Here is a 15,195-nt window from a genome sequence, read left to right on the forward strand (position 1 = left end):
TCACGGTGTGCAATTATTTTGTGTGTAACAGTACTGTGACACACTCATGCACTGTTGAGACTTTATCCACACCCTGCTTAACTAGTTAATGGGTTTAGGACTTTCTCCTTTTCAAGCCTACCCCTGCCTCCCAATTAGCTAGAGAAACCTGGAGGAGTTATGGGTGTTTATGCAGGAGACCATGGGACTCTTGCAGAGTTATTAGTATGCTCCTTTCAAAGGAAAAGGTAATGTCAAAAGGTATTAATTTTTCTTTCAACCCTTGCTCACCTCTTCCTGCCTATCTGATTTCTTCTGTGATGTGATGCATTATGCAGAGTAGACTCCCAGCAGTGTAGCTGGGTTTTGAAAGCATGATCCACAAGAGCACACCCTTCTTAGAGAGTCAGGGGATGTGGATCTGCAGTCTCTATATACAGTTTTTAATACCCTGTCTTGCATCAGGAAACCACAAAATGTCATGAATCATGCCTTCTTCAGATGTTTTGGGTTATTAGTTTACTTCTCAGCTAATAAAAACGGCAGGGTTTTTTTGGTAACAACCCCACTAACCCTTAGAGGATTGACAGGCTTGGCAGAGGAAATGTGTTATGGAAAGAGTATTTGTTGTTTATTTTTCACTGGAGATACTCTGACTGTAGTGATGCTGGAGGAGTACTCAGGTGATAATACTGAGAGTACTGAAGCTGCAAACTGAGAGACAGCATAAATTCTTTTTCCTGAAGAAATGGGAATTTGTGGGTTAAAGTCATTACCTTTTGAGGCCAGCTGTGTAAACTGGCAGTGTACTTGCAGTTTGAGAGCTGTGTTTTCTGCCACCCAACTCTGTGTGGGTTAAACAAAAACCAGAAAGACCAAATAAGCAATAGGCTGCAGCCAGGCTGGAGAAGCGCTGTCAAAATTACTTTCTCCCCCAAGACATTTGAAGTCCCAGAGAAAGGATCTTTTCCAAATGGAACTTGCATAGAGAATGTGCTTTTGTACATGCCATCCAGGTTGAGTTATTTACACACTGCTTTGTAATGTTGCAGAATGTGAAGTGAGCAGCAAGTCAGGATTATGGAAAAAAAAAAACTGCCACTGCTAGGAAGTAATCTCTGGTTTGTATAAGAAGTTCTTTTGTTGAAAATAATCACAGCTTGATTCATTGTATCCCAGGGCATCAGCCTGGCGTTGGACTACGATTATCAGCCTGTGCTGCTTCCAGGGCAAATTAGCAGAGGGGGATGGGACTTCCACTATTTAAGCTACCAAAATAGCATTTCTGACTCCCATCTTCTTTTCTTTGGAGAGGTGACGTGGTTCTGGTGAAAGGTGTTTGCTGATCATCCTTTGTAGGAATAGAATTTTGGGCTTTTTCCTTAAAGCAGAATATGCCTGGAATGTTTTCAGTGAAGTGCTTACCTTAAAATCACAAATTTATGGAGATTCAGGAATAATCTCATCCTGTCCTGGTTTTTTTTTATGCTTGAATTGTGCCTCTCTTGATGAGAGCAAAAGATGGGCAGAGGTGAAATAAACACAATTTTCTTCAACAAAGTTGTGAGAATACCCGTATATCCAATAGACTTCTATTTTATTTGAGACTTCTATGCAGTGTGTTAAGTTGACAATACAGTAAATAAAGGAAACAGGTCCCATTTCAGTGAGTGATAAAATCTACGTTCTATAATTCTGCTGAAGAGTTTTGTGAACAGCTTAGTCACTAGGTTAGTAGTATTTATTGGTTCAGAAAGATCATGGATACATGTGGGGGGAAACACTTTTTTTTTAGCTATGAAGTAGTTACATTTTTCTGCTGTTAATGAATGTAGAAATTTTGTGCACTTGGGTTGTTTGATAAGAATTCAGTGAACCTTATTCCACCATTTTCTTGAAAGCTGTTCAGCTGTTAATTACAGAAGTAAGCAGGATTCATCAGTTTTAGTGCAGTAGTGGGAGTCTGTTCAGCCGGGCTCAGAAAAGGAGATTTTCATTTATGTCCTCTGCAACAAAGATGAAGAAAACATTATTAACATTTTATGCCAAAGAGACATTTTTATGCTGTATCACTATCAATAAAGTGACTGATGCTATGAATGAGCAATCACTGGCAGAAGTATACATGTACTTAGATAAGTCCTTGCAGCTTTAGTCCTTCATGACTGGTAAAATGTCATCAGAAGAGCTTGAAAAATTCTGGGAAGAGCAAAGGTTCCGTGTGTCTGACTTCTGACTAGAATCAGCCTCTGCTTAAAATTAGGGACTTGCTAGTAGGATTTTGAACACATTTCTTCAGTCCTGTTTGGCCAAATGCCTTCTGTCCCATAACTCTTCTGGGATTAACCTGTGCTATGTTGTTAACCTTTAACCCTTGTTGACCTTTTGCAGTCTTGTTATTAGTGTTCTGTTTTCCTCTCGGCACAGTAGCCATGGGCTTCTGCTTACAATTTCTTTGCCTCAGATCTTTTGTTGAGGTGTGAGTAATGTTCTTGGTGGGAACATTCTGTCAGGTACATCTGCCTATTCTTTTGGGCTTACCTTCCTTAATCCCAAAGCAGTGGCACCATTCCTTCAAAGCGATGAGTTTGTCCTGGTCTCCATCGCACTCTTGGAAGAAACGGGTTATGCAGTGTTCCATGGGAACAAGGGAGGCTCTCAAGGGTGCGAGCTCCGAGTGTGTTAATAATCTGAAAGAAAGGGCAGGTATGGAGAGCTGTATTTCCTTAATAAATCAGCAGGATTATCAAAGCTGATCTAAAATGCTAGAAGACAACAACGATGGCTTTATCAGAGATGCCCCAATGGATTTTTTTATGGTGCTTCTGTAGTGAATATATCCCAGGTCATGATAAAGATGTCTAATATCTGATGAGCTAAAATGCTTTTGCTGCATGTTTATTTGCCAACATCTTTTTTCCTAGAACAAGTATTACTTTTGTAGTAATTACAGGTATTGAAAGGAACAACTTGCTCACAACTCATCACTTGTGGAGTCTTGCTGTTAATTCTCAGGATATCAAGCTTGCAAAGTGCTTAACTGTGTTCTAAAACAGTAGGTGTGATTGTCCTAAGAATATTGAAGGTCTGAACTTGGAAATAAAGATCCCATCACTGCATGATATGACCAAAAGCTTGAAATCTGAGTTATGTTCTCAGAAGCTGGAAGCTTTCTCTGAACTGTGACTATATCTGCTCCTTAAACTGAGAGACCTCTGTGCTGTTAGCTGAAAACTGTGGATACCTCACTAATGGATTTTTGCTGCCAGGGCTCTGTCCTTTGTACTTAGCCTGTTTCTCTTAGCTTCAGTAATAACAGGACTTCTTCCTGGCTGAGAGCATTGGTAGGTATTAGGACACTGTAGAGCTTACAGTGTAATACATGATCATGCAAGGCAAGAGGATAGCAGATTCTGACTTAGGATATGATCAGGAAAACAATGAGGGAAAAAGTTCTGTGTTGGAGAGGGAGTGACACTGGCTTCTAACAGCTAAGGAACTGGTTCTGTATGTAGAGAATCCCTTGAGGTGTTTAGAAAAGTAAAACAGCCTGAGTTTAATCAGCAAATCAGAACTGAACCACAGATATTTTTTTTACCTGTCAACAGGGTGCTGATCAAGCTGGTGAAACTGCCAGTGCACAGGATACACATACATGTGGTAATTTTTCTCAAAGTCATGCAGGAGCAGCTCAACCGGGTGGTCACCAGCCACAAGGCGCTTGTCATTCTGGTAGATCTTTTTTACCTGAACTCAACACAGAAATTGTTAGGTTTTTTTTTTTTTTTGGGTTGAAGATCTGTCCTGAAGAGAGCTGTCTGGCAAGAATATGTTTTGGAGAAATGAAACTTGTTAATAAAATACCCCTAGGGAAATGTGTTTTAGTGTTGGTGACCATATGCAGCATGAAAAGCTTGCCTTAGGTAGTCCAGGACAATTTTGCTGCTGTCTATGTCATCTTTGGCAGTAGCTAGAAAGGAGGTGGAATTCTTGTGGCTTGTCAGACTCAGCTAAGGGGGGAAGTAGCCTCAGCTTGTTAGGAGATTAAACCAGTTTTATCACATCTTCTGTCCTGAGGCAAGCAACGCATGTTTTGGTGGGAAATAAGCCATCTCAGAAGTCATCTACTTCATGCCATTTTGTATGAGATGTTCTGGGCTAGTCCATGTAACTGCATGATCTTATTTGAAAAGGATTGCTGACCTTATTCCTTTGCTTTTCGGTTAGAATCCCAGAAGTGCTCAGGTCACGTTCGTAGTATTGAATAAGGATGTTCTTAAGCCAGTCCCGCATCCGGAGGGGAAACTGATCCACTTCATAATCAGTACAGGGAGGGATGTCTGTGCCAAAGAGAAAAGCTTTTGTTAACAAGTCATCTGTTAAGTCCCCATTCGAGCATTTCTGAGATTTGAGATCTACTTCCAGTAAAAATTAGAATTGATGGAGCTGCTAATACATAAAATTTTGAATGCACCTAATGTGTTCAATTATAAATCTACAATTTTTTTAGTGCACGTGCTTAACCAGTTGTGCAAGCCACAGCCTTTTTATATCTGTGCAGCTTTTGAGCATAGTTGTGCAGTGAAGCTCTAATCAGTCAGTTGCATGAAAGCAGAGTTTTTGACAGCAAAGGAATATTCTGGCTAGGAATGCACTTTCCTTCTACCATATGCAGCAGTCAAAGAGGTTGGAAATCAGTTCTGGCTTTTAGATCCTGACTTCTGCATTTGGCATCTAAGTTTGGTTGATGTTTTCTGGTTTTTTGTTTTCCATGGGGGTTTGAGATGGACATGTTCATTTATTAGCTCTCTGTAAACACTGTTTTTCTGGTCAAGGATTTACAAAAATCTTCAGAGGCTATAGCAATAGGAGCATATAAGACAGTGCAGGGGGAAGATAAGGTCAACAACAAATTTGTGTAAGCACAGGAGAGATGTCTAGGTTTCAGATACTTTTTAAACATGTTTAGGGTTTTGAAGGCCTTAATTAGCAGATAATGGATGCACAAGTGACAGATTACAGGAAGAAGGGTAATTTAGGGCTGGCAGATGGGTTAAGGCTACTGGCTCTTTCTTCAGTTCTTCAAAGGAAAACAAGCTTACGTTTGCAGGAGCCCATATAGTCTAGGTGCAGCTGGCGTCCTATTTTTGTCCCTTCCAGTTGACATTTGGTACCAAAGAGTTGACATGTGCCGTCATAAGTCTTGTTATCTGTACCACAAACCTAGAGGAAGGAAAACCATCACCCCACCACTGTGTTGAGAAAAATCCTTGTCACTCAGAGGCATTACAGTAATAAAAGCATCATGTGGTGAATACCTCAGGGACTACATGTGATCAGAAGTATTGGAATTAGTAGTTGTTGTATGCCCGCATGAGGACTAGTTGTCTGTACTTGTTTGCCCAGTTATGCAACACTTCAGTTTAATTTTATGGTTGTGATATAGCCTCTGAGATGCTGTGGGATTATTTCACTGGATGTGTACTCAGCAGGTGCTCTAAAATACCAAATGGATACATAGAATTTTTAGCAAGCTACAATCCCTGAGACTGAGTGAAGCAAGTCAGTTACTGTAGTTACGTGGGTTCATATTGCTCTCAAACCACACTTAGTAAGTTTGGGTGCTTTATACTTAATTTTTCAATTACTGGAATCACTCAAACTCATTTGCATGCTTTTTAGGCTATAGAACCATGCTAAATAATAGCAGGGGAATATGTTACCTTGTGAACACTTTAGGTGGCTTTTCCCAGTCCTGTGCACTTGGTGAAATACTCACATGCTCATAGTCTTCGGTGGGAGGGCAAGCAGCAGGATCTTGGCAAATGCAGTGGGGTTCCCCTTGTTTGTCTGCATGACAGACTTTGCCTCTTTTGCAGTGGAAGTTCCGACACCTGTCTGGCAGTCCTAGCAGGAAAGAGGGACTATTAGGGGTGATGGGATAAAGCCAAGTGTTTGTCAGATACTTCTGAGAGCAAAAGCAAAACACAGCCCAGTATTCATCAAGAAGTTCAAATGTATTTTTAAGTTTGCATTTTTAAGTTTGTTACGAAGCTGGATTTTGTATTGAATAAAACAAGCCAAACTTTAAATGAGGATTTTTATGAAACTCCTAGCAGTACCCGGTTTGTATTGGATGGGGAAATAATTTTTTTTTCCCCTAGAAAAAGCTGTTTGTTCTGTTTGATGTTCACTTCCAGCTTCTTTTGGTGAAACATATCCCATCTGTCTTTGCTGAATCAAGCACTGGCCTTTGTCCCACTCCTACTTGAATTCCAGCTGCTGTTCTGAAACTGAAAGCTCTCAATGCAAGGTAATCCCCATTTCTGTCTGACACAAAAATTTGTGCACTGCCTACAAATGTTTTTCACTAACAAATTACTAAGTCCAAGGGAGTATGAAAGGGATTGTCTGGGAACAGAGGATTAGGTACAAACACAGTTCAGTCATGTGAAATCCTGTGCTGCAAAAGGCAGAAAAGAAATGCAGACCAGCAGATTGCCCATCTGCAGAGAGTTGGGAGTTACATGACAGCTTTGCTTGGGGCTTACCAAGGAGAGCCTGCTCATTCCTGTTGCTGACACTTTCCATCTCACCACGGGAACTGTTTGTAATCTTAACCTGCACAGTCACAGAGGCATAAACAGAAAGTTGTGGTAAATCTTGGGAAGAAAAAAAATACTTGGACTAATTTGTTTTCAGGTCCAAATACAGAGCTGACTGAGGCACAGTTTGTTCTGTTTTCAGCAGAGAGAGGTTGCTATGCAAAATCTGTGAGAAGAGCATAAAGCCTCTGGTAGTATTACCATGCTCTTGTTATTTGGGAAAAAAATAGAGTAGGAGGTGGAGAGAGAGAGAGAAATGGGAGCTCAGTAAGGCCTGAATTTCTTATAATTATTCTATGGATTCTAGTCCTGCCTTTCCAAGCTGTTCACTTTTGTGTAGTAGCATTTAAAATCTTTGTGAGAGATGAGTGAACAGGCTGGCCTAGTAAGCTAGAGACTGGGTTTCAGGCTTTGCATCTGTGTATCTGTATTTATTTGTGTGTTTCATTACACAGCCCACTGGGTCTGGAGCTCTTCTGCGAATGGTGTTCACGTCCTTTCTGATCCAATTCACCTAAATGCTCTGGGTGCAGTGACACAGCATGAACCAGAGGAATAGTGAATATAAGGGGAGGTGAGACTTCTGCATATTAAGAAGTCACCTGTTTTTCTCCAACAGGTCATTTCAATCATCAAGAATTTAAATTTGGAACTAGTCCCTCTCCCCCTTTTTGTAGTATTCAAGTTTTATTTTAAAGATAATTTACCTTATCTTCACTGTCCATTGAATTCATGTTCTGAATGGAGCTACTCATTTTCAGTTGCTGCTTGTTGTCAGAATCAGGTGGCTCATGATCATCTTGTTCAGAGGGAGCAAGGTCTTTAATCTTGACAATTTGGTAATCCTCAGTCTCTTTGCGAACTGCAGTGTCATCCTCAGTGGTTCCTTCCCCTTCAGACTCAGTACTGGTGTTCTCCTGGTCGTTACTCTGGATTCTCTCCTCTTCCTCATAGGCTGTTTCTTTCCAGGTATTGCTGAGATACTCCTCACCATCAATGTCACCACTGTCGTGACCGTCATCATCATTACTGTCTTCCCTATCTTTTATTTTCACCACTGTGTCATGATCACTCTGATAGTTCACTTGAATATTGTATTTTCTCTCTTGATTTTGCTGTTTGCCATCCTGATATTCATTACGGGTTTTTTGAGAGAGGGGGATTTCTTCTTTATAGGACTTCTTCCTGTTTTCCCTCTCTTCTTCCTCTAGGTCAAATTTCTTGCTGTGTCTCTTGGTTTTCCAGGTTGGTTGGCTGGAATCTCTCAGGAGTTCATCTAATTGCATGCTGTTCTCATGTTGCTGTCTTTTGTATTGGTCACCTTGACGTGTCTGATGGTCTTTGTGCTTTGTGTCTCTGTAATCAGTTTCTTCATCCCATTTCTCATCCTCTTCTTCCATGCTTTCTTCTTCATCGCTTTCACTGTTTTTTTTGGACAGGCCAACAGCATTTTTGTTATATTTCCACATGTTATGCTCATGATGAAGGCTGAAAGCGCCCAGTGGGTGTTCTGCATGGCCTGGAAGGTGTCGGTTTGCCGTGTTCCCGTGTTTCTCATGCTTCCTGAGCTGGTCGTGCTCAGAGCTGGACTGTTCTCTGCTGCTGCTCCCAGAGTCACTGTCCTGGTTATCAGAAGCCAAACCTAGTTTATTGTGCAGTACAAGGAAATCGATGCTTTTCAGGCTGTTTTTCACTTGATGCTCGCTCCCAGTTCTTCCTTGTTTCCTAATGGTCTGGGGCTCATCCCTGTCTTCAGAGCCTGGTTTTAAGTTTCTGGGAGTAAGCAGCAAATCACCCTTGTCTACATACCCTGTGTTCTCTTCCTTTGAGGCTTCAGAATGAATATATTCACTCTTAAAAAAAATTAAAATAATAGATTAATAAATATCAGGATTTATTTGAAGCTGATGTGGTGTTGTTTTTGCCTTGTATTGCAAAGCATGGCACTGGCTTAATTTGTTTTCTTTGTATGTGCTCCTCTCAAACTAGCCCAGAGCATGACATTCACAGCTGATCTGCCTTCTCTTTCTCAGAAAATCTGTTTATCTGTCCCTTCTTTTATTGATGTAGTTTCTGGAGAGGTCTGTGCAACTCTGTTTCAGAGACAGATGCATATGGGTGTCTTGTGAAATCTCAAAATGCTTAATTAGTATTTTAGTTATAACCACAGATATCTGTAGGCTGCAGTAATTATCACTTACCTCAGGGAAACACAACTTTCTGCACAGATAAGGGAAAAATGAGGGACCTGGGAAAAGAGGAGCAGGTGAAGAGAAAGTACCTTTCACAAGGTGTCATGGTAGTAATTCCCGAGAAGTGCCCTGCATTGATTTTATAATCCATATATAAATCTACTTTGAGTCCGATATATCGTTACTTCCTGGCTGAAGTCACCAGGAACTATTGTGTGTGGTGACAATTATAAGAACAATAGATATTTGAATGTCTTTTTTTTTTTCTTAATCTGTCAAGCCAATAGCAAAAGTAGTACCTTCAGTGGAAATGATTCAAATGCTTGAGGAGAAAGCAGGTACTAAAAGGACTGTCAGGTCTTGCTGAAGTAATTACCTTTCTGCTGCTGTGTATGTTTCTGAACAACACGTATGGATGTTCAGTGTTCCTTATTGCTTACAACCATATAGCACCCGATGCTGATATTTCTGAAAGCTTTTGGGGGATTTTATTTGGGAAGAATGGTCCTTCTCACTTGGTCCATCCAAGTTGCTGGAATAGCTTTTTCCTTTAGTTTGACTGCTTGGAAATAAGCATTCTACTCACAAATGCTTATATTTATTTTATTTTTAAAGGTAGGATTGGAAATATTAATTTGATTATTGTAAATCAGCTATATCCTGTTTCCTAATGTCAAAGTGGTATCTTAATGTTTTACAATTTTTTCTTTTGCCCAGTGTCCTTGCTGATGTGGAAATAGTACTGGGAACTATATTCACTGTATCAACTCCAAATCTGACTTTTTCAGGGGAAGATTGTATGTTTGCTCCAATCTAACAGAAATCCACTGTGGAGCTTTTTCAAAGTTCTACAGATTCAGAAAACACAAGGCTAAACAGTCTTTAAGATTTTCTGTTGTGGGTACCTGTGTTTGAAGCAGCAGTTTGAGAAAGATTTGGCTCATGTCTCGACAGGAAGCCTTGTCCTGCACCAGTTCTGCAGAGATGAGCCTGGATACAGCTTCCAGATGCTGCTTTCTGTTATACCTTTGTCCCCTGGGAAAAATCAGCTTTTAGAACTCAGGTGCTCGTGAAGGAACTTGGGCAAATTTTAGTCACTATCTGTGATTAGATACTGTGGGGGAGAACTGGCCTTTGATAGATGATGCACACACTTGGAACTGATGATTCATTGGCTGTTGCAAGGTTTTGTTTTGATGCAAGTGTCTTACATGTGTTATTTCTGGTAGACAGCTGTAGTCTGCAAACTAATCTTTATACCATTTCCTCTGCTGGTTACTTCATTAGGAAAAGTTAATTTTTTGTTTTCGTAGTGCAGAGCATGATCCAGATTGATATGAAATGTATCTGGAAAGCTGTACAGAGTGGGATATAGTTTAAAACTAAAAATTTAAAAAATGGTTAGCATAAGAGTTGGGATTTTGAATCTCTTACTACAGAGCATGATCTAAGTTTAGTAGTTCTGAAACACCCAGTGGCTTGGAGAAAAGATCCATTGTGTCTGATTCACAAAGGCTCACCAGGACAGTGCAATAAAAAGGAATTTTTATTTGGTTCAGTCATGAATACAAAACTGTGGGCTCCATCATTAGCACACATATGTGGCACAGGGAGGGCTGGTGAAATCCTCTGTCTCATTGCCATCAGGGCATCTGGCCTGTCAGCCACAGAATACTCTGCCAGGATAAGCTGTGCCTACTGCTCTGCACCATGAATAATGAAACATATGGTGGCTAAAATTCTTACATATTTGAGACTGCATATTTGAGACTCTGGTGTGATAAATTGAAGATTTCATCCTCCTTCTATACTGGAGCTGTGGTAACAACAATTTTGACTGTCACCGGAGCTTATTTCTTGTACAAATATGGGTAATGATGATATGTGGGGATTCATTTAAGGTAATTTTGTCAATAAGTGAAACTTCCATTTTGAGATTTAGATTTTGTCCTGTTTGCAATTGTTAATATGCAAGGCATGAGATACTTGGCACTAATTCTTGAGGTGAGAGGGCATAAAGTTTTTTAACATAAATCAATTTGCCAACCAGTATATATGTGGTAATACGTTTTTATATTTAAGATGAATAATGTAAGTTACTTCCTTTTGTTTAAAGAACAAGAAGAGTACCTTTCCTGGAATTTTCCATATATGAGTTCTGAGCTTGTGGTTTACAGGGTGGGTCTAAAAAAGACAAATCTATGAATATCTGCACATCCATAAGCATAGAATATTCTCAGAATGGGAAATAAAGTGCCTGATAATAATAGCATGGTGAGGACTTACTGGAATAGCAAAAACTGGTCCTACAAGACAAATGAAGAGGGCTACAGCCTTCATGTTTTCCAGATCTTGTAGAGGACAATAGTTAATGGTACAGGGGTAGGGCTTAGTGGTTTCCTTTCTGCAAGAAACATGAAAACAAAACAAGTTAGAATTTGGGTATAATGACCTAGAAATTACTGGTGGAAGCAATGTGGTGGCTGCTGTAACTTAAGTCTAGAGACCCATAAAATTGTTATGCAGTGTCCTGTAAACTCAGATTTGAGACCAGCTTAATTAGAGGACACTTTAGTCTCAGTTCTTTGACTGTGATTAAGCTATAGGCTGTGTTCACAAACTCCAGTGGGTGTTACTGAGAGGCAGAGCTGTGAATGGACATAGGTTAAGTATTTAAATACTTACAAATAGTTGTAAGTATTTATCCACCCCTATAAGATACTACTTTGTGAAAAATGCCTCTTTTATTGAACTCTGAGGCAGTGCCTGCTTGTGGCACCTCTACGGCTGAGGTGTCTCTTGGCTGCTCCCCTCTGTGTCTGCTAGGAAGAATTAAGTGGTGAAATTCTGCTCAGCAGGTCTCCAAGCTCAGAAGCGCTGCCCAGGCTGCTTGAAGACTGGGTGCAGTCCTGCTTTGGATGCAGTCCTGCTCTGTTCTCTTGGAAATTGCCACCCAAGTGTATGCTTTTGGAAGATCCCTCTGTTAAACATTGTTCAATGTCATTATCTTTCCCTTAACGAAGATCAAAATATTCATTAGTGGGCCATATCTAGTATGCAATCCATTTTTCCTCGCAGTTAGTCTCCAAATTACCTCTTGACTAATTATCCATTATCTCTCTGGCATTCACAGTTAGTTGTCTAAGATGTTTTCAGAGGGAAAGGCAGAATACAACAAAAGCCAATAATGAGCGTATGCAAAATGCCTCACTGGGCTGGATATGGGCAGTCACTTCAGATCAAGGCAAGTGTGGTTAGACTGAGAATTATGCAGACAACTTGTTATAAATGCAGGGCAATAATCCAATTTCATGTAAAGCCCTAAAAACTGCATACTGTGCTTTTTGAAGGCCTGGCAAGTGTCTGAGGAAAGGAGGATTTGAATGTTAGGTAGGCTTGATTTCCATTTCTTTATGTTGCTGGTGAGCAATACAGACCTGGGCATGTCACTAGCTGAGTTTCCTTTTTTAAAACTCTCATTTGTCATATTTGTTTTGGTAAACTAGTTTGAGAGTTATAAATGAAAAATTCTCCGTGTTGTGTTTTATTTATAATAGCAATTTTCTAATTTGGCTTGTCTCTGTCTGTAAAAGTTGCCCCTACCACCTTTGCTCAAATAATCAAAAACTAGTTGGAATACATCTGAGTTAAGGTGGCAGGACAGGGCTTTTGTATTTTCTTTTCTTTTTAACAGCAAGCCCACAGCAGCCCATATGAAGTATAAGTCTTGAATTAAGTATTTGGTCCTGAATAAATATTAAATTATTAGGGAAGCCTGACCAAACTGATTGGAGTGTCCTATGATGGATTGTGAGATTATATTTTTTACACTAAGTGGGAAGGCACTTCATTCTTGCTTTAATTTCCAAATATGTCCTAAAAAGAGAATTTTTAAAAGCAAGCTTTTGTAACACATAAGTTTAATAGAACTGTCAGAAAGGAATGATTACACAAGAAGCTTTTTTTAAAAAATATGAGCAGGGAGACATCTCCCTGTTAAAATGAAATCATTATACTCTACAGGAGAATCTGTAGGAAGACTTAGCCAAAAGGTGAATAGGAAAATCTCTTGGGGTAAATGGGGTTTTTGACCAAGAAATGAGTAATTTAACAATACTTCATCTTGGGTTATTGAGCAAGCAATGCTAACTAGGGGTACTGGGTTTGCATGGCAAGGAGGCTACTATTCTAATAGTGTCAGCAGTCACTTGAAATACTAATCAATGACATGAATTTTAAATAAAAGTATAAGTGTTATACTTTTAAATTACAACTGGTACAGCACATTACTGTTTCCAGACGTTTCAAAAGCCCTTGTGAGAGCATGAGCACATTATGCATGTAGAAACTGGTTCATGTGTGCACACACATAAAACTGAAAGGCAGTTTTTGAGGCAAATTTCTAATCCGAGTAAAAAAAAGAGATCACAGTAAGAAAAAAAAAATTGAAGCATTAAAACTATTTCACTCATTCTGTACCAGTAAATAGCTGATCATGAGAATTGATCCCTCTGATGCTGCCAGTTTTACAGCTGCAAAAGCCATTGGGCATAAGTCCTTGCATAAGGACTTGCATGAAGCCTTCCAGGCATAAGTGCAAAAAGATCAAAACCAAACCAAAAGTATTTTAGGACAAGTAAAACCAATTTTTAATAAACCATTCACATTAACTTACTGTAATTGTTTAATCTCTTTTGTTTCCTTTCTACTATTTAATTTTATTTTCTACTTGTTTAGATCTTTCTAGATCTTGACTTTTTAGAGTTTTGGTTTTTTGGGTTTGTTTTTTGCCTTTTTTTTTTTTTTTTTTTTTTTAACCAGAGCTGTCTGTAATTTAAGACCAGATCAAGTCACAATGAGCTGCTTTGATTTAATTTGATGAGGATCAAAATGAGACTTACTTATTAGGCAGAATTATTTTGGTATTAGTAGGTGGGTTTTGTCCTCTCCCAGATCCTACGTTTCTTTCAGGGACTCTTGTTTGGCACATGTTTTCACTAGGTCTACCAACACATTTTTGAAAGGTTCCTCCAAGACCAGCCAGTGTTTCTCTCTCTTTCTTCTCCAATATGAGAAAAGAAGGTGAATCTGTTTTTTTGGCTTTGTCTATTGGACTAATTCCTAAACTGGTATTTCAAGAGTCTGTTGAAGTGTTGGGAAATTAGGTCGCACCGTGGCTTTCAGCTGGACCACTATACGGTTCCAAAGCAGGTGTGTGCTTTTCTTGGCTCTTGTTGGCCATAATGCTTTATTGTTTTGCAGGATCACATTGAAAAATAATTATTCCAGTGGTAAGATAAGGATTGTCTTCCTCAACACAGTAACTACACATTATTTTCTCTTACACAGGACATTTTCTGTTCTAGACATAAACATCTGAAATGTGTTATCCTTAAAACAGATAACACTGTATGAAAGCTTTTGCAGTAAGTAGGAAAAAGTTGCAGAGGGTTAGATATAAAGCATTCTAAAGTTTTAATTAAGAATAAAGAAGAAACAGTACCATAGCAGTAGAAGAGTTGCTCCTTCTTGGCCTGCCACTGATGTACTGGAAGTCCTTGAGCCTTGCAAAATGTTGCTGTTTTTCCTGAGATATGTTTTGGTGTCTGGAACAGACCCTCTCAGCAAGTGTCTTGTGCTGCAAGTGTCAGTGAAGGAGGATGGTACTCTTTGAGTCTTGGTGGAATCCTAGGCTTCCATGGGACGAGGTGGGGGGCAATGGGCTGGTGGAATTCTGCTGGATTAATTGAATCAGAAAGACAATTTAGTGCTCATGGGCTCTGGGCCAGTGGAGCTCAGCGGCCGCGTGGGAAAGACATATTTAGTGCTTTGCAGGGAGGGGAGCCAAAGGGAGTGGGTGCAAGAGTTTCTGCTGCATCAGCTGCTCCCAGAAGAGCTGAACCAAGGGATCTGCTGGGGCAGCCACACTGTTGGCTGGGGGAAAATGGAACGTAGGGATGCCAGTCCCTGCTGAGCTGCCCGGTGTTGTTTCAGTATGCTGCACGTGGTGCGTGTAAGCCTGCAAAAAGGTAGAAACTCTAAATTAGGTACGTAAAACCCAGTATTGGTTGGAGGCTCTTGCATAACTCTGAGGAGTTTGCTCTTTGGAAGCTGTTGCCATGGCTGTGCTGCCTGTCTGCCATAGCGACAACACAGAACGAGCTGATGAGGAGAGTGGAAACCTCCATGAGCCTCTGCAGCAGAGGCTTTGTGGCTTCTGGTTCTGAAAGCATTAATAAGTTGTTGGTTTTTTTTTGGTTTTTTTTTTTTGGTTTTTTTTTTCATCTCATTATTCCATAAAATGCTCCACCTGAACTGGAATAATTTCCGGGAGGTTGTCCAGAAATAGTGGAGGGGATGTGCCAATGTAAGAGCAAAGGCACTTCCAGTGATAAAGGCAGCAGATCCAGTCTCAAATT

At 40.0% G+C, this 15,195-nt stretch overlaps 1 protein-coding gene across 4 annotated transcripts; it reads right to left on the minus strand.

The window, feature by feature from the left end:
• Positions 1-232: 232 nt before the first annotated feature.
• Positions 233-14,824, minus strand: SPARCL1 (SPARC like 1). Of its 4 annotated transcripts, XM_053975624.1 has the most exons (11): positions 11,063-11,146; positions 9,682-9,811; positions 8,786-8,832; positions 8,394-8,437; positions 7,292-8,226; positions 6,531-6,600; positions 5,759-5,886; positions 5,082-5,202; positions 4,183-4,319; positions 3,578-3,726; positions 233-2,669 (listed from the first exon to the last, which is right to left on the minus strand). In XM_053975624.1, exons 2-11 carry the CDS (start codon positions 9,718-9,720, stop codon positions 2,489-2,491), a joined length of 1,851 nt encoding a protein of 616 aa, XP_053831599.1. In that variant the 5' UTR covers positions 9,721-9,811; positions 11,063-11,146; the 3' UTR covers positions 233-2,488. The 4 variants fall into 4 exon arrangements, with proteins under 4 accessions (XP_053831599.1, XP_053831597.1, XP_053831596.1 ...); XM_053975622.1 differs by lacking the exons at positions 8,786-8,832; positions 9,682-9,811 and adding an exon at positions 14,280-14,824 and having other exon boundaries at positions 233-1,985; positions 2,521-2,669; positions 7,292-8,437; positions 11,063-11,180; XM_053975621.1 differs by lacking the exons at positions 8,786-8,832; positions 9,682-9,811 and adding an exon at positions 14,280-14,824 and having other exon boundaries at positions 7,292-8,437; positions 11,063-11,180.
• Positions 14,825-15,195: the final 371 nt, after the last annotated feature.

Source organism: Vidua macroura, chromosome 4, assembly GCF_024509145.1.
Source record: "Vidua macroura isolate BioBank_ID:100142 chromosome 4, ASM2450914v1, whole genome shotgun sequence".
NCBI lineage: Eukaryota > Metazoa > Chordata > Aves > Passeriformes > Viduidae > Vidua > Vidua macroura.